Consider the following 23,075-nt stretch of genomic DNA (forward strand, 5'->3'; position numbering starts at 1 on the left):
AGGATTTAATGTAAAGAATTTAAAATAAGATTCATAAAATTAATGAATAATAAATATGTTTAAAATTAACTTGATTGTAATAGAGTTTGATTTTAAGATAAAAAGACAAATGCAAATAATTATATTAATATATCTTTTAATCTTACTAGTTTATCTTCATCACGACGATTTTAAACTTTAAATTATTAATTTTGATGTAATACCCGTCGCCTTCACCATTATAAAAATATAGAGTAGAACTATTCTGTATATAAAAAACTCTAAAAAAAATATTTTACATTGAAAAAATATCCTATATTTTTGTTATAATTAATATAGACACTATAGGTGATATTGATATCGATGAAATATCATCGAAATGCTTTGTTTCTCTTTCATCAGTTAAGTTGATTTTTTTTTGATTTTCAATATTGGAACTTGGTTGGGATTTTTTAATGATGCTACACCGACATGTGAATGTTGTTTTATGGAATACAATGTCTGAACAATTTGTGTTTTAAATGATTTAAATTTTACCAATATCAAATTTGAAATTTTCAAATCGCACTATGTAATAAGTCATCTAGAACACTCACCCTGCCAAAAACTCTGCGAATGAAGCGGCGGAAACCACCCACCCCTATTGTAGTGTCCGTTGTTGTTCCTATGCCCCCTTCCACTGCCATTTCTTTGACCTCTTGGTGATGCGTAACTGTAAATACATTTTATATGTAACAAAATTCGTATTACTTGTTAAAGGTTAGTAGAAGTTCGTATATTTCCCCGAAACTAATTGAAAACAATGTTAAATACAAATTTAAGGAGTGAAAATAAAATTAATCCAAAAACATTGGCAGTCCCGCACTGTTAAATCCTTCACCATACGTTAAATATTAATAAAGCGGATTATTTTTCTTTTTTATGGGTAAAATCACTTCATAGCATTCGATATTTGAAGCCCCAATAATATATTCCTCAATTAACACCTTACAACGTCAATAAAATTGATTTCTGTAAATGATTTAGTTATATAATGAATGTGTATGTCATAAATGATAATGAAACAACTCCCCATTCAAGTTCCAATAATTTCATAGTCGGTTATTGATGAGAGTTTACAACTTTGTCATTGTATCCTCCACCAATACCAACTTGATTTATGTAACACTTCATATAAGGAAAAGTTCGTGAACATTATAGTGATTATAGATTTCAACGTTTTGTCTTATTTCTTTGTATAATTGTCTCTTTTTGACTTCCATATTGTTTAGAGTTAAAAATAGCGTAGTGGTATACTAAGCTGACATTAACTTGACTTTAAAAATTGTGTTAATATGTGAAATGAATTTTGTGTGACATGCAAGCTTATAAGCAGTGCTTTATAATTTATATATAAAGGGTGTCCACTGGGAGATTCTTGTTTAAATTTCTATTGGATTTTTTTCAGAGACGAAGATGTATAAAGACCGTGCTTTATTTGCATAAACCGATAAAATTATACTGAAGCATCGCAGCTCCTAATTTTCTTATAAGGACAGCTTGTTCTGGTAAGCCATATACCATTGCAGATAATGTGGCTACATTCATGAAGAAGATGAGGCAATGAAAGTTGCAGCAGTACAATGTTTAATGTACAATACTGTACCTAACAGACTCCACTAAATATCTAATCATATTGAAGATGAACTTATGAACTGATTGAATGCTTATATGTTTTAAAGTGTGTGAAATAATTCATAATTCTTCTTGCACAAGAAAATCAACCATATTTATGACAAGATGCAGATTACTAGGTTCGAATAGTTTTTTTCTGAATTGCCGATGTATAAAAATAGACATCTTATTCTCCTATCATTATCGGTTTTGTATTGCAAAACACTTTGCAACTATCAAATGAAATGAGGAAGACTTAACTGGATACTTCCTAATTCTCCTAAGAGAGTGGTATATTGATGTCGAATGGATAAAAATATATTTACCACCAGATTCCAATTTGCTGGATTATGTAGCATTATTCATCAAATATTCATTTATATTAGAATGCATATATTAGTTTGTCTCTCTAAATGAGTTCTGTGTTGGTGTGGCTATTGGAGAGAATATCCAGAACTAGCCAAGGCTACCTTAACTTTGCTGCCTCTTGACACAACATATCGCTCCGAAATTGACTTTTCCGCTGAACACTCAATGAAGATGTATATCTGCTCTTAAAGATGTTCGTTAAATAATTTTCTAGTCCTCTGTCCATTTTTCTTTTTGGCTTTTTCCCCTTTATATATTTCTATATTTTTCAATACATCTCCCAACATAATATCAAACTATATAAAACAACTATTAATAAAATAGCGAAGCAATGCCATTCTTCAGACTAAAATGTAAAGAACGAATGAGTTCAAGTTTTAAACTATTTGAAATAATATTACTTGTTCTATTTTACATTGTGGTTTCTTTAATTTGAAATTATTTGATGAGGGATTCTATAAAATCAACTTGAGGAGTGTCTGTTAGCTTAAAAATTTACTTAATTAATAAGTCTGCAAAGGATTGGTAATTAGCGTTCGTAGCTAATTACCTCTATCAAGCATGTGTAATAGATATAGACGTAATAGCGGGGTGTTTCATAATTAATAACTGTGCACTATTAAAAGTTAAGCAAAGCAGAATGAAAGCTTTATGGAATTAATTTACACAAGAATACGATCTGGCTATTGATTATAGTTACAAACATACCCATTATTTTCTCTGTTGTGGTGCTGGTTATTCTGACCGTGTTCGTGATAATGCCCTTGAGTTTGAGCTGGTACGGCGCCGCTCCCTTGACTCTCCCTGCGCAGATCCGAATTTTCCCGACGAAGTCTTCTTATCAACGCTTCGGCATCTTCCAGTTTACGAAGCAGCTCGACCTCGTCGCCTTTTCCGTTGGCGCGTTGTTCACGTTCTTTTTCACGGCGTCGATCGAAACGTTCGAGTTTTCTAGGAAAAACGTACATTATTTAAGAAACGAAGATGCGGTGGATTAAACAACTCTCACTTTTTTTGTTCGTCTACAATGGCGGACAGATACACATTTCTCGTTTCTAATTCCTGCATCTGGATCTTCAGTTCCCCGAGTTCCTTCTCCAGAATTTCCACTTGCAAAGGCGTAGTGTTTGTAATAGCTTTAGGACTGGTATACCACTAAAAAAATGATCAATACTATATATCTACAAAATGGCGAATGCGATTGGTATATCATAGATTCGTTGATATACACATGTTCGAATAACAATTGGAATGTAAGCTATTTAGCTACCAAAACTACAGTGTTACCAGAAGCTAAACTTACTTTATGTTTAGTTTCCTCTTCAGGAGACGATGGGGATGGGGAACTAGATGGAACTGAACCTTTTCCAAAAACAAGTTGGAACTGTAGTTCTGAGGAATAAAATCAAAGCTGATTATATCTTATATTTTATATGTGATTTTATATTAATTTCATTGAATTAAAATTTACAAACATTTGATGTGCTTTTAGACTCTATTTCTAACAATTAAGGTTTATCTGGACTGCCTCTTGACATGGACCTAATGCTTAACCGAGTGACCAGTGACCAACTTAGAGACCATCCCAGAAGACATCCAGCCTGATTATTGGAGCGATTGGGTTGGTTACATTAATATATTAACAATATGTTAACATATATTATTAATTATTCTTTCAATATAGCAGATGTATGAAACAATAATTCAGGATTTTTCAATTATATTTCGTGCAGTAAATTTTTATTATCAAATAATTTTTTTAGTCATCAGAAACATATTGAGCAACATATCGAAAGTTCTCTGAATAGTCTAATGATCAATTAAAAACAAGAAGAGAGAAGTTATTCAAATAAGTGAGAACTTCTTTGATAAAGCCATTTCCTTCAGATTTTAAATTATTTTTCTCTATCAGAACATTGGTAACAGTTTATCGTGAATTTTTTGAATACTTTTTACGGTTACAAACACGCATAAAATTAGATGCTTAGAGAATTCTAACTTTGGTTGTATTTCAATTGTTGGCTTCTCGATTGACTAAAACTAATCGACGTTTCGCAATCATTACAGATTGTATCTTCAGGGTTGGTATATGTTAGTATTTAATGTTCAAATCGAACTTGAATCATCATGACTTGGTCTTATATTATGACAAAACGTGATTCACTACGAATTATAAAACGTTATAGTGAAACTGACTCACCTTTATTTCTAGTTTTTAATTTTTCAATCTCCCCATGCAGACCTGTCAGCATCAGTTGATGTTGCTCCTGCAGAAAACGAATGTTCTGCTCCAGCTGACTCACCCTTCCCTGGTCGTTGGCTTTCAGCGGCTGTTCTTCGCTCTTCGGTGTTTCCTGCGGCTTCGGAATGATGATCTCATTGTTTACAGAAGTGGCAGTTTTATTGACCTAAAAAATAAATATTCAGTTGGGTTATCTGGTATTTAGATCAAGGCAAAAAGTATTTCGGTTCATGAACAATACATGACCTGATGGTATATGTTTTATTTAATTTATAACCTTTTGTTGTGTTTTTGCCACTGACATTATACCAGTACCATTAATGTAAAGTAAATGGAAAGTTTTACTGTTAATATTTTCTCGATAGAAATACTTTTCTTTAAAGTAGGTTTGATTAATTAAAGTTATTTTGAAAAGACAAAAACAAATAATCTAGATCCTTGCCTTGAATTAACAATTGTTGATTTGGTGGAAGGCCTTGGTCAAAAATCAATTAAATACAAATAATTGACGACTTAAAAGTCTTTTTCCCGAAATCTAAATTGAAAATTAATCGCTTGACTAATCAACTGATCGATAGTTCTGTACGCATAAACCTGAACCATTTCCTACATTAATTTTCGTTTTCGCTAATTTCGAGATGTGGGAATGGGGGGAATTAGCTCTTTATTTACAATGGATTAAAAACGGATTAAATATCATACGCTGACTTCGTATTTCTTCGTTATTTTGCGAGAAAGACAAAGAACGGTCTGCAGGGCCAAAAAAGTTCGAAGACATTGAATTGCAAGACTTATTAAACAAAAACCCAGTTATACTCTCAAAGAACTTTTAGACAGCTTAACAGTTGATGGATTAGCTATTTACAGACGTTACGACTGTAAAAGGGGGGAAATTTTTCAATATCGCGGATTCAAAGCTTGTCAGACAAAAGTTTTCTGAGGCGTATTGTGACTTTAAAGCGTAAAAATTCATGGGCTGTAGTGACCGTTACGACTTTTTAGGCCACCACGTATACACCTACACTAAGTTCAAAGGCTGGCAACGTTGGTGAATTGGTGCCATGCGGTTGCCGGCTTATAAAGACCACTACGACGACATCCCTTTCTCTTTTTTCTACCCCTTGTAACAGTACCACTTCCAGACTGCTTCCGTACTTCTTTAACCTAACTTAATATCCCGTCTAGTGGTGTTGGCCACCGAAAAAAATATCGATGTTTCGATATATCGATATTTAAATAATATCGAAAAATATCGGTTAAGAAAATATCGATATATCGGCCAAAAATAAAAGGTCAATTGCAAAGTCCCCGGCCTACCATAGTAAAACATATTTTTTGGCAAAATTAGTTTTTTTTATTCAACACAATTCCCTTCAAGGGTCATACACTGAGTATAGTGACCCTCCAACTTTTCTATACCATTTTTGTAGTACGATTTGTCCTTTACTTCAAAATAGGCCTCAGTTTCGGCGATCACCTCTTCATTCGACGAACATTTCTTCCCAGCGAGCATTCTTTTGAGATCTGAGAACAGGAAATAGTCGCTGGGGACCAGATCTGAATGCGGGGGATGGATGGATTTTTTTCCATCGTTTTCACTGACTTGTGACACGGTGCATTGTCTTGGTGAAGCAGCACTTTCTTTTTCTTCAAATGCGGCCTTTTTGGCGATTTCGTCCTTCAAACATTCCAATAACGCTATTTAATAGTCGCTGTTGATGGTTCTTCTCTTTTCAAGGTAGTCAATGAAAATTATTCCACCCATCGTAAAATACAGACGCCATAACCTTGCCACTCGGATGACTGTCGATTGAACTTCGGAGTGAAATGATGGAGCCATGTTGCATCCATTGTCCCATATCAACGCAAAAACTTAGTTTACGGGTTTATTACACTGGATCATCTTCAAATACTGCTCCGAATCATCAACTCGTCGTTGTTTTTGGTCAAAAGTGAGCTCGCGCGGCACCCACTTTGCACAGAGCTTTCTCATACCCAAATATTTGTGAATGACATAATGTACACGTTCAGTTGATATCTTTAGAGTGTCTGCTATTTCATTTAATTTCAATTTACGGTGATTCAAAATCTTTTTGTGGATTTTTTAAATGTTTTCGTCGGTAACAACCTCTTTTGGGAGTCCACTGCGTTCATCGTCTTCGGTGCTCATTTCACCACATCTAAACTTAATATACCAATCTTTGATGGTTGATTTTCCTGGGGCAGTACCCGGAAACTCGGCATCAAGCCAAGTTTTCGCTTCAACTATATTTTTTCCCTTCTAAAAGCAGTATTTTATCAACACGCGAAATTCCTTTTTATCCATTTTTTTTACACAATAACAAAAGTTGCTTCACTCAAAATGCTATAATTCACAAACTAATGATCGGATAGCTGTCAAATTTATACACGCATCTTTTGAGGGTTAGGGTTAACTAAAAACATATGGATTTAATTCTAGTAGCGCCATCTATGTGTCTGACCGGGGACTTTTAAATTGTTACATTAAAAATGTCGATGACGTATATACAAAAAAACGTTGAATGAACTATATATTATGTACGTGATAACAAACAATATTGATCTGTTATCGATATATCGAATTTTTTTTTGTATTCCTAATCCTAACCATCCTTCTGTCGACCATATGTAGTGATTAAAATCGAAATAAACAAGTTTTTATTCAACCAGTGTCTTAAGATCCCGTGCTAATTTCTTCCATAAAATGGTAGTGAATGTTCAAACAATCGCATCGACAGCCACACATTCCGATTGACAAGACGAACATTCCTACAGCGTTTCTTCAGGAGCGCCATTTATGTTGAAATCAAAGTAAAATGGTCATGATGTCTACGGGAGTTGATTAAACAAAATGAACGACGCAATAATGAGTAACAGACGCAAAGCCATAGTCTCGCATAACAACACTAGGCTACATGTTGCAAGAGTTGTGAAAGATACGCTGTTGCAGCTCGAATGAGAAGTTCTCCCACACTCTGTGTACTTATTGTCGAACGTACATCGAAAGACACGGTATCGCCATGTTGCCAAAAAGGCGTAGAAAATAGCCAGTAACTCGTAGAGTGAAAAAGTTTGTAGTTTAATAAGAAGTGTATGTAAGCCATAATGTAAACATTAAAGTCATACATAAGAATAATTTGGAAGACTATTAAGTATTATCTGGTTATTAGATGAGTCTAGAAATTTGTTGATTACAATAGTAGTTTCAATATATCATGAAAAAAGAAGCATATAATAAAAAAGAAGAACTTGAATTGTAATACAAAAAAATGTATCGGTTATTCGGAAGAAATTTTAACCTATCCATACATAATAATAAGTTGATGTTGTATAAGCAGATTGATGCCTTTCAACCGAGCACCGGACAAAAAACGACCGGAATATGAACAAAGACACAACAATGGTATTTTTCTTCAGCATGATAACGCTCGACCACATGTTGCAAAAGCGGCGAAGACTTGGGAATATTAAATTGAGATGTGCTATCCCACCAGCCGTATTGTCCAGACCTTGGTCTTTCTGATTACTACTTGTTTAGGCATATGAGTTGTGACCTGTCTGAGCAGAGCTCCACTTATTAAGATACCAATTGGGTTGATTCATGGTTAGCCCCAAAAGATACATCGTTCTTTCGAGATGGGAAACGTAAATTGCCTGAAAGATGGGAAAAAATAGCGACTATCGATGGACGACACTTTGATTAAAATACATTCTAAGGATTTTTCATAATAAGGTTACAAATTTGAAAAAAGTCCTTTAAAGCTAATATATTAAAAGCTGGCTTGGTTGGCGCAGTGATAAAGGCAACAGGACGGTCCACCTACTGTTGCGATAGTCGCGGGCTCGAATCCTGCCGGACTATAGATGTATTTTATGTTTGTGATTGTAATTGTAAATGTCTTTATAGGCAACAGTGGAAAATCCGACAAGGAATAACCATCCCAGTCACGCCAGTAACCAGGCTGGGTAAGACCGGATGTCTTCTGGGATGATTTCTAAGTTGGTCACTCGCCAGTCTGTATGCTTAATGCCGATGACAGTGGTTCGGAGCCCACGTTAAACTGTTGGTCCAGTCGAGATAAACCTTCGTTGGAAAAAAGGAGACTTAAAAAAAAGAAATAAATAAATATATTAATAAATTTAAAAAATAATCAAAACGAAACCAACAGATGGCCCATTCTTTATATGTTCTCCATACAGATTTGGCCTAAATATCCAGGGTCATGTATTTTGCAAGTCATTTGACCGACATATTGGCTTCTACAGATTTGGTATTATTACTTTTAAGTAGTTTACACTGAGAACAAAGCATCGGTTAATATTTCCCAACGTTTCTCATCAATTAGCACAACACATTGAAAACGCAAATAAACAAGTTTGTAAACAGTTTCACGAGAACAACCCTATTTACATAATGTATGCTACTACGTACTGGATAACGACGTTTAGACGTAAACACGGGGACTTACCTGCCCTAAAGGTAATATAGGCAGCCTGATAATAACTTTAGCGGCCATCTCTCCGTTAATAAACCGACACAATTTTCACGTATAATCCGAATCGCAGATATTAAACCGAGTAAAACCCAAGTTCAGGTCTAACTTGTTCGGTCAACGAGCGCGTTGTGAGAGATGACTAATAAGCGGCTAAATATATGTGTTCGCTGGGCGTTGAAAATTCTTACTACGCTTCAGAAAACTTACAAAGGAAACAGGTGATTTTTTTTCGTTAAATGCGATTTCAAATTTCACGCTAGTCAATCAATCAAGAACAATATTTTTAGTGAAAAAATCATTTGATGTTTCAGATACATCGGTTTTAAGGGATATCTGCCAAAATTTAATGATTAAAAAAAGTTGTTAAACAATAAGCTAGAGGTTTTAGTGATTTTGATATTTCCAAAACAGATTAAAAAAAATTAGTTTAATGAGAGGAAAGTTTCGAGTATTTATTAAGTTATAAAAATATTTCAATGATAATATTGAAGTGAACTAGGTGGGGTTGTCACTTCTTTTATCTATATATATATATATATATATATATATATATATATATATATATATATATATATATATATATATATATATATTATAATATATATATATATATATATATTAGAATAGAATAGAATAGTAAATAGGTTAAATAAGGTTTTTCTTTAGTTATTACAACGATTATTATTCTCCCACACTCTGTGTACTTATTGTCGAACGTGCATCGAAAGACACGGTATCGCCATGTTGCCAAAAAGGCGTAGAAAATAGCCAGTAACTCGAAGAGTGAAAAAGTTTGTAGTTTAATAAGAAGTGCATGTAAGCCATAATGTAAACATTAAAGTCATACATAAGAATAATTTGGAAGACTATTAAGTATTATCTGGTTATTAGATGAGTCTAGAAATTTGTTGATTACAATAGTAGTTTCAATATATCATCAAAAAAGAAGCATATAGCAGAGATCAGTTAATAGTAGTTCAAATAATATTGTAAATAGATAAATATATGTAGGTAAGTATTAAGCTAAATTGTGTGTATATAGTAGATTATAAAATACGTGTAGTAGATAAGGTTAAATAAGGTTTTTGTTTATTTTTATTTAGTTATTACAACGATTATTATGTACAAGTTTGACTGTTTTTTAATTTTTAGTGAGTTCTTTATTTATTTTTTGAAGTCGGTTGAATTTTTTTGTTAAAAATATTCTTTTTATTCTGTTGATTTTACTGAGTTTGTTCACAGAGTATTCTAAATTTCTCCTATTAATTTAATTATAGTTCTAGTTCTATTTATTCCATTTATTGTCTTCTATTTTATAATTTGAAAATAATAATAGTTTCCCGTATTCTTAAATAATTTTAAATTAAAGCTAATTGAATTTTATGATTGCAGCTATGAAGCATATATTATAACTATTTTAGGAGCCACAAATTGATGTCAATGTCATGAATCAGTAATTCATGTACAATTAATAATTCATGTTCTTGTCGACTCTTGGTGACAGCGTGCCAACATAGTCAGAGTTAGCAGTGTCTTAGCGAGACCAATTGTCAAGCTACTGTTTCCGCTCATCAACCGACCCAGCAGACGTCTTCTCTCAATAAAATCTCTCCTGTACAAGATGTTGGCTCGATCAGTCGTTCTATACTGCTCCAGTGTCTATCTCAAATACGTCTCACCTAGCCAGGTGGAACGTCTTCAAATTTTTCAGAACAAAATTCTTAGGAGAGTAATCAATGCCCCCTAGTTCGTCAGGAATAATTAAGTTCATAGAGAAACAGACGTCCCCCAAGTTTCAACTGACGCATTTGCTTCTGATTTGAACTGTCAATATCATTATAATTATTATTACCTGTCATTAGAAAGTATATATCGTGATAATTACTAATTCTTGTTATATTTCATATGTATTTTTAATTTCACTCTTGTCGATGAAAATTGGTAGCTCAGGTACGTTTTCCTTTTAATTTTTCATTAGCTTGACATTTACAACAGTTACAGTGCGCCACAGTCAAACTCTTCCTTTTTGATCAGCAAAGAATGAAAACTTGATGTTGAAACTGTGCGAACTAGCATTTATAGTCAATTTGTGTGGTAGCCGTTTTCTTGCTTGTAAACAATTTATTCACCAACCGTCTATCAGCTGTCTGAATATTCTTCCAGAATCTGAGTGGGGTATTCGTCTAATAAGTGTTGTGATTTATTGTCATTGTTGCAACTAATTTGGTCTTCCGGACTGCCATTAACGTCAAAAACAATCACTTTTAAATCGTTGAAACCAAAACCGACAATTGGTACATGATTGGGTAGCATCACTATTACTTCCTAAAACTGTTTTTGCAACACATTTCCTCAAATCAAACAACCCTCAAATCATACCTTTTCAATGTCGAAAATGCAATTTTAAGCGTTCCAAATTTTAGTTCGTTCGATTTAAGTGGTCAAATCCACCGAATATCGAATAATAGTTGATCACATTGATAGCTTCCCTTATTTTTTTGTTCTCATATTTTCAGCAACATATCGATACTATATTGATAGAATGATGTTTTGAATGTGATGAATGAAGTTTTGGGGCTATGCATTCACTTATTGGGGCTATTATTGGTATTCTAATACCCTTGCAAGTTCTGGCCGAGAAGAGATGACTTTGCATTTGTAATTAGCGATTTTCTACTCTAGTATTAGCGACTTGGTTCTTATCCTTGATCCCTCGAAAAGAATGAACTTGCGATTGTTGATATAGTTAAGAAATTAGTTCTCAATTTCTCATTTATTAATCAGTTTTTTGTCCACCTGCAAGTGCTTCATTTGTTGTTGAAATTCATTGATTCATTGATTTGTTGAAAAGGTTTTTTATTTCCTATAATTTGCGATTCTCTCGCTGTGACATAAAAATGGCCGTTTTAAACCAATTGAATGTAAAATTTAAAGCTGCAATATGATGGAGCACAGGACCAGTGACAATAAAAAATATGCTCCAATCAACTGATATTTTATATATAGAATTTTTATAAAAATAAAATAACTTTGGTACAGATACTGCAATTTTATTTTATTATTACATCTTACATTAAATGTGCTTACTAAAATCTTAATCTAACAGGTCAATTGAAAAGTCCCCAGCTTACCACAGTAAAACATATTTTTTTGGCAAAATTGTTTTTTTATTCCACATAATTCCCTTCAAGGTTCCACTGATTATAGCGACCCTCCAACTTTTCGATATCATTTTTGTAGTACGATTTGTTCTTTGCTTCAAAATAGGCATCAGTTTCGTCGATCACCTCTTCATTCGACGAAAATTTCCTCCCAGCGAGCATTCTTTGGGTTCTGAGAATAGGAAATAGTAGCGGGGGGCCAGATCTGGAGAATACGGTGGATGAGGAAGCAATTCGAAGCCCAATTCATGGATTTTGACACGGTGCATTGTCCTGGTAAAGCAGAACTTTATTTTTCTTCAAATGCGGCCGTTTCTTGGCCATTTCGTCCTTCAAACGGTCCAATAACGCTATTTAATAATCGCTGTTGATGATTCTTCCCTTTTCAAGGTAGTCAGTGAAAATTATTCCATGCGCAAACCAAAATACAGATGGCATAACCTTGCCAGCCGATTGTTGCGTTTTCCCAAAACCAGGTTTATTACGATTGATCATCTTCAAACACTGCTTCGAATCATCAACGCGTCGCTGTTTTTGGTCAGAAGTGAGCTCGCGCGGCACCCACTTGGCACAGAGCTTTCTCATACCCAAATATTCGTGAATGATATGATGTACACGTTCAGTTGATATCTTTGAGTGTCTGCTATTTCATTCAATTTTAATTTGCAATCATTCAAAATAATTTTGTGGATTTTTAAATGTTTTAGTCGGTAACAACCTCTTTTGGGCGTCCACTGCGTTCACCGTCTTCGGTGCCCATTTCACCACGTGTAAACTTAGCATACCAAGCATTGATGGTTGATTTTCTTGGGCCAGTGTCCGGAAACTCGGCATCAAGCCAAGTTTTTGCTTCAACTGTATTTTTTCCCTTCAAAAAGCAATATTTTATCAACACGCGAAATTCCTTTTTATCCATTTTTTTCACAATAACAAAAGTTGCTTCATTCAAAATACTATAATTCACAAACTAATGATCCAAAAGCTGTAAAATTTATATACGCATCTTTTGAGAGTCAGGGCTAAATAAAAAACATATGGATTTAATTCTAATAGCGCCATCTATGTGTCAGGCCGGGTACTTTTCAATTTACCTGTTATTGCTATTGTTCTGTTGTACTTGCATCAATACAAAAGGAAGATGAGTGCGGAATAAATAAATTAGTATGTATTTCTCAAATTAAACTTAAATTAGATTACTTAAACACAAAAAGAGTAACACTTATACAAAGTACAAGTTCGTGTGATTTGGTTGGCTTCAATCTTTTGATTTCTTGCGTATTTTCTATGTTTAGGACGAAATCTTGGACACATTCGCAAACACAATTGATTTAAGATTGAAGCATTGGTAACTAATCGAAGAGAGAAGTTGGTTTGAGAGCATTGGGTTACTAGTTGGTTTGATGTTTTAGTGCATCCCCATATTTGAATCAAATTAGCTTATAAATAACCGAAATAGCCTTATAATTGGCTGATAAACAATTGGTTTAAACGCCATGGATTTTATTAAAAATAGACACCACATTACTTACATAAAAAAATGCGCCTTACAGCTCTAAATCCCTTGAACAGTAGCATCAAATTGTTATGACACACAAGAAAAAATAGATTTATGAATGGACTCCGAATAGCTAACCTACTCTGAATAATCTGGATAATGCGTAAAGTCAGCCTGTAGAACAGTAAATAAAAAGCAACCGCGCCCTAAAAAATAAACTAAATACGACGCATCCGAATCAATTTTGAAGTTTATTTATAAATTGTCATTATCGTTTATAAACAACTTTATTAAAACTCTTAAAATGTTTATTGATTCGTCAAAAAATTGAAAACTATTGTATGAGACACTCATTGATTTCTGTCATTATTAAATCGTTTTTTTTTTCACTTATTTCGACATCTATGACAATTTAACTTGCATCAGCTGACGGCTATAGTAATAAAAATAATAGAATAACAAACAGGAAGAAATCTACAAGGTTTATATACCTTTTAACGATTAAATTATTCATATTATAATAAAAATCTACGCAATATTTGCAATAAGTATTACGATTATACCGATATTAATAAAAACATTTTTTCCACGACAAATACACACACAATTTGTGGGCGACACAAGGTTATTATAAAACGCAAAACTCCATGTATGCACAATGTGTCGAAATGGTCTTTTCTTCTGAGAACTGCAGGCGTGTCTTGATTTTAAGATTGTGGCCATACTTTCGAAATATTTCAGCAGAAATATATTTATGGTAGATTCAGATCGAAAGCACGGTGAGTCTTTGTCATGGCTAATCGAAACATTGGATTATTATTTAAGAATATTTTATAATAATGATCACTAGTAAACACCACTATTATTGATACTAAAATTACGGAGTTATTTTTATTCTCTTTGTTATTCGGTTGGCAAAATACGGATGTTATCTATGTCAACCTGACATTTCAGATATTAACGTACTTAAAATGTGAAGGTCAATTCAAGTTGGTTTTTTTGGTAGTGATACCGCATCAGATTGAGGCGTCTTTGGGCATTGGTAGAATTAGAAAATATTCAGTAGCTTAATTACTGCTTTGGTCGTTAAAGGTGGATCATTCTTCACTTGATCACATTTCTCATTCTCGCAATCATCAAGATGGATTTGCAAGATATCTTTTGGTAAAAATGTAAAGTACCAGCTATTAAAGAACCTAATATCTGTTAAATTAAATGGTATTGAAAATTTGTCTATATAAAGTAACAAATTTCTACTTGAAATTATAAGTTTCTTAGCGTATATAAAATGGAATCATGGAATGCTTAAAATAGCATTTCTAATATTCATCTGTTTTGTTGTTTGCTGTGCTAAAGGCCATCAAATATTATTAGAAACGTATGATAATATCTTAATTGTTCATTTTAGTTTCAATGATTTAATTAAATAATAGTTGCAGTGTCACTGACAAAGAACTACCTGGAGAACCAAACAAGTTCAAAGACAATGAATTACAACATTTATTGGAAAGCTCGATTCCTCAAGCAGAATCGGCTCAATACCTCGGCATCCACCTCGATAGTAAGTTAAATTGGAAACATTATGTTAGACAAAAAGCAGCACAGATTAGACTCAGTCAAGCAAATGTATTGGTTAGTCGGAAGATACCCTTAACTTGACCTAAAATCAAAGATATTGGCTTATCAGTCAATCATAAACCCAATTTGGGCCTATGGGGTACAAATATGGAGTTGTAATAAAACATCAAACCAACTGGTAATCCAACGCACCCAAAACAAGCTTCTGCCAAAAATTACCAATGCTTATTGTTACGTAACCAACGAAGAGCTGCACGATGAACTCTAAGGAAAATTGATATATGAAGTCATCCAAGATTTCGATTAAAATATGAAATAAAGTCTGGACAACACGCACAACACGAGCCAAACCACACGATCTTGTTTAGTGTATAAGTGTATTCTTAACTTTGGCTTAAGTAGTTTACTTTTATTTTAATTTGGGACATACATACTGATGTATTAATCTTGTACTCGCAAAATCGTTGTAAAATTCTTTGAGTTGACACTCGTTCTTAACTCGTTAAAAGTCTGTCCATGTACACTTTACAAATAAAAACAATGATGGTACATCAACAAATGTTACACAAATTACACTCAGTTGAGTATTTGTGCTAGAAAAAAGTTTAAATACAAGAAAAATTACTGACAACCAATACAATAGGTATCCGAGCCTCTCACTAGCTACGATCTTAATCAAGATTCCAAAATGATATATTGCACATCGTAGAAGAAGCCCATCACCAAACTAGCAAAATTAATATTCATAAAACGAATCTTTAAAGGAAAACTTTAAAGAACCTTGAATTAGTTCAGTACTTTTGCTGCTACAGAAGTTAAGAAATATGCAATGTTTATTAGAATCTAAGGAACACTGACGAATATATGATCGTGATGATCATGATCTGGCTGCAATTAAATAAATTCCGGCGACATGGGTATTAAAACATTGTTAATAAAAATAAGTTTTATTTAGCGCTTACAAAAAATTACTTTCTAGACAACTCGATATCTTGAGATTATGTCATCCTGTATTGTCCTATTGTTGAGTTGCAAATGGTTCTTCGACCTTTCTGATGATGTCACCCACTGAAATTCATGACTTGTTTTGACAAATTTTATAATAGTTAAGAAATAAAATATATAGGATATAGATATAAAATGAACGATACAACAAATATAGGAGAGGTGATTCGAAGAAGGGCAACAAAAGAAATAAAATATGGCGCTTTTAAAAAATTATAGAAAATAGGCATTTTAGTGTGTCATTTTCTTCATATATCTTTTTAATCAGCCATAAATAACTAAAAGCTGCTTTTTTCAGTAAAAGCTGTTATGGAGGTTGACAACAACTTCAATCATATAAAGGTTCCTGGAATTGAGCAATCAGTTTTTTTACAATATCAGATACGTAGTTTAAAAAACTCAGTAAGTTATGTTAAAATTGTCAGATATTCATCTTTCAACAATTATCAAACAATTGTTAACTATTAAGCCTTAGTTTGCGGATTTTCGAAAGTGACTAGTAATCCAACGTTGCCGAAAAAACGTTACTAACGCCGATTAATTATTGATTGTTATCACTACGTAATCAACGATGATCCCTCAAAACCAAACGAATTTATTTAGAATGAAAGTTGTGGAAATTGAAGCTATGTAAGATTTTTCAATAAATAACAGCAACGAGGAAGCAATACAGTTGCTGGAAAACACGCAGGAAATCAGAAGATTGAAGAGAACCAAATCGCACGGATTTGTATAGTGTATAAGTGTCACTCTTAACTTTAGCTTAATTAAAAGTCTAATATAATTTTAATTTGAGGAAAACATACTGATATTGATGCAATTACAACAGAAAATTAATATTAAATTAACTTTATAAATTAAGAACGTACTGCAAGCATATATTGCAAGAACATCTATTGTAAGGTGTAATAAATAAATCTTTCAACATTTAAGTAATCAACGGTTTTGTATCAGCATCACATGTTTTTTGCGTTATCTGCTTTAAAGAGTTCCCTTTTAACATTTACTTCGTTAATTTCTGCAGAAAAAATCTTCAAAATAGATATATGTAAATAATGAGAGATAATATTATCATAAACCGAAATTGATAAGTTTGATTTAGTATTTAAAAAAGATAAGAATTAGCAAAATGTATGGAAATCTACATCGAAATGTTTAAGTAATCCTTTTTCTCCTGTTGTAATTTCGAGATATTGCTTTTTTTTAAATATTACTTGTTTGTGATTAAACCGAGACAAATGAAGAGCAATACTTTGTTAATTGTATTAAGTATTATTTGAAATATATCCAAGTTTTGACACGACCATATTTGTCATCGCTTAAAAAGAAAGCAAACACTAAACAATTCATCTCGTATCACACCTCATATCCGAGGTTTATAATTATTTCTGAATAAATAGAGATAAGTAATTAATAATTTATAATTAATTATGTCAAATATTAGTTGAAATTTAGGAAATTTAATATATTTACATAAAGATTTGGATTATATGGTTTGGAATTTTTGTTTCCACTTAGACAAAGACTAATACTTTTTGACTTATTGCTAATAAGTTATTTTAAGTCTCTCTCCCTTTCATTTTTACCATCATATCATTATTTACATCCGAGTCTAAGGAAATATCGTCACCAGTGTGCTATTTTATGTTTCGATTTTTTATTCCTAATTTGACAAAATAAACAAAACAACTAAAAATCCAAACTTAAAAGCTATACTTACTAGAAAAAAACGAAGCAAAAATATACTCAACGATGACCAAACATCATGGTCTTTAACCTAATGGTCTTTGTCACGCATAATATCATCTATACCTGGGACTATTGTCTGTTTTCAGACTTCAAAACAATGCTCCAAAGAAGGAGATTTGGCTCAAATGAAGAAAATAACGTCGAAGTTGAAACCGAGATAAATAGTTTTAATGATTCAAAAAAAGATATAGATCACCGCTGGAGTGAATGTGTTACTCTTAAAAGAAAACATCTTGAACGAAGAATAAGAATAAGAAATAAATAAAATTGAATATAGATCGACCTGGAGAACTTCGAGGAATGAAACAAAACTGGTGATGTAAAATACATCGAACGAATAAGAAAATCCCGCTCTAAACGTTGAATTGTAAATAAAATTTCGAATTAAAAAAAAAAACAGAGGAATCAAAATCGGACAACTATAATTTCAAACACTAACTGAATAGTTGTCGTAAAAATGATAAATCGTCACAACTTACCTGCTCAAATTGGTAAGCGACTGGTAATCTTGCAAAACACTTCGTGGCCATCTTAAACGAAATGGAAACATCGACTATACCGAACGAACTGCGTAAAATCGAGTTCAAGTTTAGTTTACTAGCTCAATGCTGTACAGTGCGAAAGGTGACTAATAAACGGCTAAATATATGTGTTCAACGGAGCGACGTGGAAAACCACGCAACTACTTGGTAGTAAAGAAAGCACGCGATGTTTTATATATTGAAAAGCAACCGGCGGACAAAGGGTCGCTAGGTTTAAAGCAAATATTATTCAAATATTAGTGATATGGGAGATAATAAAATAATAAAAACCGACGTGTAGCCTCCTTGTGGTGAATCATCGAATAATTTCACTATATATAAACTAAATAAAAAATAACAAATAAGAAAAAAGTGTATTATTTCCATTTCACTTAAATATTCACTTTAATATAAAGGGTTACAGAATTTTGATTTGATAAAAATTAAGTTTGTATGTATATGAGTAGCAAAAAGCAAAATACATTAGAACCAAAATAAAAGAACGATACTGGTTAGTCGGAAGATACTCTCAACTTGGTCTAAAATCAAAGAGGTTGATTTATAAGACAATCATAAAGGCAATTTTGGACCCATGGGGTGCAAATATGGGGTTGCACTAAAAATTCTAATCAACTAGTCATAAAACGCTGTCAAAACAAGGTTCTTCGATTGATTACCAATGCCTATCGCTACGTAACCAACGAAGAACTGCACGATGACCTAGAAATCAAATAGATTTGCGAAGTCATCCAAGATTTCGCCCTGAAACACGAAAGAATATTACTAAATCATACTAACGTGGAAGCAATACAACTGCTGGACAGCGCATAGGATGTCACGAGATTGAAGCGAACCAAACCACACGAAGTTATATAAAGTGTATACCTTTAGTGTGAAGTAGAGCTATAAGTTATTATAATATTATAATTGAGGAATACATTGATGTATTTTCTCGCACTCGTCTTGCTTGTGAATTAATCCAAGTACAAATGAAAAGTAGTAATAAATTAATTTATAATTAAGATTATACTAAGCGTATCTAATAAAGATGTTATAAAAATGTATATATCCTTATGTATATGAGTATCTTTTTCGTTATATTTTAGTTTTCTTTTAACCAATTAGCATTAAAGTTTAGCAGTTACTGCTTAGAGTACCGTTTTAACTTCCCAGAAGCCATCCTACACAGTCTGGTTACTGCCGTAACTGGTATTCGTCGGATTTTATACTCTTGCCATATGGATAATTTTAAATATATTTATAGGACCATTCTCCAGCATGATTCGAACCGGCGACTATCGCAACGGTAGGAGGATCGTCCTGACGCCTTGAAAGCTATGCCAACCAAGACGGCTCTTCTTAAGCTGACAAAATTATTTCTAAATGAATGATGTGTAATTCAGCAAAAAATTGCTGAGTAAATAAAGCTAAGGAAGAATTAGCAACAATTAAGAACTGACGAGAACAGAAGAACATTTAATAAAGCAGAAAGAATTAATTCAAAACGAACAAAACTGAGGAATTCAGGAATACCTGGACACTGTGACACCAGTTGGGGCTACATGTTATTCGTTATGAAAGGCAATAGGAAAGCACAAGACGCTTTAGTGGCAAAAATCCTCCTATTGAAACAATGACAATAATTAAGCTAAATTCAATAAAAAATGGAGTAACATATCCTCTAATCGCCTAAAATGTATTTAAGCCTTTCCCATCTGAGCTATTTGAAGATGAAGAAAATAAAATTTACCAACTTCTCAAACTCCCCATTTAAAAGGGACTAATCTCATAATAATATTACTATTGGAGTAGGTTAAACAAATAATAATGAGATTATTTGTAAAAAGTTCTGGGATATGACGCAATAATCGGCAAAATTTTACAAGAAATATCAGATAGGGATGCTAAATCAATCAAATTTTAATACAATAATACAAATGAATTATCTTAGCATTTGAAAAGTAGCTAAAAAAATAATAATGATTCTCAAACTGGACAAAACCAATTCCAAAATCAAAAAATAGAATATAGAGGCTTAATAATATAATAGAAAAAAAACACCAGAACAGCAATTTGGGTTTCGTAATAAGCACGAAACTATAGAACAAATGCACAGGCTGGTAAATAAAATAAATCTAGCCTCAGATGCCAAAATTTGTTTTTCGCCTGTATTACTGGATGTATCCCAGGCCTTTGACAAAATATATCATACATGTCTGCAGATTAAATTGAAGAAACTTCTTCTTCATCCTCACTTTCAGTTACTAAAGACGATAGTACTGCTGATCTACCGACCACAAAAATCTCTATCAATAATTATCAACAATCCCAAGAAGAGAATACTAAATAATTTACATGCATCCAGAGCGACAACTAACTTGGGTCAAGCACATACTTGCAAAACGATACTAACTTGGACTAAAACTATTTCAAATGTAATGGCTGATCGGGTACGAAACCAAGTGATTATTAGATGATAAGATATTGCTATACGAATCAATACTTAAACTTATTTGGTCATATGGAACCCAAGGTCATGTTTTTTTCAATACCTAGGAGTAAAATTATTATTGATCGCAACTGTGGGACAATATGGCGTACCATTACTAATCTTAGTTTGTTAAATGTTCGTGCAGTACAATAAAGAATCATAGTTAATTTATTACTCATTATTATTCATTTGATATTCATTGTTAGTAAGTCAACAACAAAATATTAAAACAATGACACTCTTACAACAAATTAATAATGCAGTATTTATTGTATTAAATATTAGTGTAAATTTGTTCAATTTAACATTATATCAAATATCTTCGATAATTTTCTACATTTTCCCATCTTTCTGACAACATGGTGGCACCATGTCAGCTATGGTCATTTATTTAGTTAAAAGTTTCAATGGGTTTTAATAGGTCGTAATAGACTATGCCTTACTGAATGCATATTCCTTTTATGTGTCGATGTAGATGCCTCTCCCAGTAGGGGTGTCGGCCACCGAGAAAAATATCGATATTTTTGCAATATATATTAATATTTTTAATAAACCAACTATGGTATTTTTTTATAAAAATATCGATATATAGATATTTGTTCGGCATCTCTATCTTTCAGTCTAATTTTTGTACGTTTGAAATTGTCTTATGCTGCGTACATACCAGGCCAACGAAAGACAACGAATGGGTTTGTTGGGATATTTTTAGTTCTGTTTGGACGGTTTGACGATGGAGTGTAACATCAAAGCAAATGAATGGAATCGACGAAGGCGGTGTGGACGGTAGGTATAGTCTATTCAAAGTTTTTTTAGTAATGCGTCGAAACAGTACAATGTTCCCGCATCAACACTGAGTTTTAGTTCAGTTTGGCTTTGACATACAAGAAAATTCTAATCTTAATAACATAATTGAACAAAAATGTTATGAAATATAATTTATTTTAACATTATACTATATCTAAAAACCACAGTTAATTATAAAGTCACAATAATTTATAGGTAAGAGTTAAAACCTCTTATCACTATTGCTTTCAAGAATTTTGCATACATCTGACAGCTGGTCGCCGTCCGTTTGTCATATGTACGCTAAATTATTCAAAATATTATTTATAATTATTATAGATTATAAACCGGCAAACATTATTTTAGCCCTTTATTTTGTAGCGATCTTGAGGCATGTCGAATTTTACATCGTGGAATAACGGTCTACAAAATACCCAGAAATATAATCCCAGATGTTGAACACGGGCGGGGTGCCAGCAGCGCCAACTAGAACCCGATAACGAATAGATGGCGGCAACCTCAAGACGTTTGTCTGGGGTGTTATTGAAGTGTATTGCCATTCATTCAGTGCTCAACCCTCGTTTGGTTTAGATGTGCCACCATCGACTGCCCAAGCCTCGTCAACAGGTAACTCCGCTGCCATCCTTTTTATCTTTGTAATTTTCACATTTTTTATATTGTCAATAAATAACGGTCACATCATGTAAACACCACTGTTTCATTTCGTTTTACCTCCATTCACCGAGCCACATCATTTACCCTAAAATTTTAATAAATATTAAGTTGCTACGTAATATATCATATTACTTTGTTTGAAAATGCCGAAAACAATAGATATTCAGGGTCACAAATTGATTGCGGCTTTAATAGGTTATTTTGAAAAGAATTAGTCTTAATTAGTTCGAAAGTATAGTTGAAATATGTCCAATTTAATATTGTTAGATAAACATTGGTATTATCGTAATGTTGATTCTTTTGCTCCCAATATGACAAATAACGAAGAAATGACACTTCGGTAACGATAACTTGAAATCGAAAACGACACAAAAACTGACACACAAAGAATTAACAATCCATGGTTCCAATTTATTTTTCACTTTCTGTAAACACTCAAAAATCGTTATTGCTTATTCATTTACAATTATTCTTAAACAAAACGCTGTTAACTCTTAATATATTCGTTGATATCTATCCCTACAGACAATAGGGGATACCCACACATCTCTAATCCTTGTTTTACGACTTATCTGATCAAATGAAGCCACAGGTAATTTAACGATAATTTTCGAAGCCATCTCGTCCAGACAGTTGCCAAAACAAAGCGGTCCCGACGATGAATCGAGGATATTTACAGCGTAGACAGCGACCACGAGTAATCTCGTCCTACGGTAGCCGATTGATGACCAGCTAAATATAATTGCTCTCACCGGACATGGAAAAGTTCCTTCAACTCGCCGAAATCATTAGGTAAACACGCCGAATATTATATATCGGCGATACAGACGCTTGCAATGCGAACGCAACTTGAACTA

General features: G+C 32.9%; 1 protein-coding gene and 1 long non-coding RNA gene across 10 annotated transcripts in view; one reads left to right on the forward strand and one right to left on the reverse strand.

Annotated features, from left to right (window-relative positions):
• The window catches only part of LOC143202395 (uncharacterized), a 32,711-nt gene that overhangs the window by 2,544 nt on the left and 7,092 nt on the right, over positions 1 to 23,075 (reverse strand). For 4 of the 9 annotated variants that reach the window (XM_076413888.1, XM_076413905.1, XM_076413898.1 and 1 more), the window contains 5 exons: positions 4,202 to 4,409; positions 3,305 to 3,393; positions 3,011 to 3,156; positions 2,710 to 2,952; positions 576 to 691 (listed from right to left, as the gene is read on the reverse strand). In XM_076413888.1, coding sequence (XP_076270003.1) covers positions 576 to 691; positions 2,710 to 2,952; positions 3,011 to 3,156; positions 3,305 to 3,393; positions 4,202 to 4,409 — 802 coding nt within the window. Of the gene's footprint in view, positions 1 to 575; positions 692 to 2,709; positions 2,953 to 3,010; positions 3,157 to 3,304; positions 3,394 to 4,201; positions 4,410 to 8,733; positions 8,906 to 18,227; positions 18,446 to 23,075 lie in introns of those variants that run through there. The other 5 variants (XM_076413914.1, XM_076413922.1, XM_076413950.1 and 2 more) reach the window with 5 other exon arrangements.
• On the forward strand, positions 9,332 to 18,370 carry LOC143202430 (uncharacterized). Its single transcript, XR_013007163.1, has 5 exons — positions 9,332 to 10,222; positions 10,288 to 11,182; positions 11,229 to 12,736; positions 13,135 to 18,062; positions 18,149 to 18,370. It is a non-coding gene; the product is annotated as an uncharacterized LOC143202430 (long non-coding RNA).

This window comes from Rhynchophorus ferrugineus, unplaced genomic scaffold (assembly GCF_030347505.1).
Source record: "Rhynchophorus ferrugineus isolate W39M unplaced genomic scaffold, kcgeb_rfMv2 rfM1, whole genome shotgun sequence".
In the NCBI taxonomy this organism is placed as follows: domain Eukaryota; kingdom Metazoa; phylum Arthropoda; class Insecta; order Coleoptera; family Curculionidae; genus Rhynchophorus; species Rhynchophorus ferrugineus.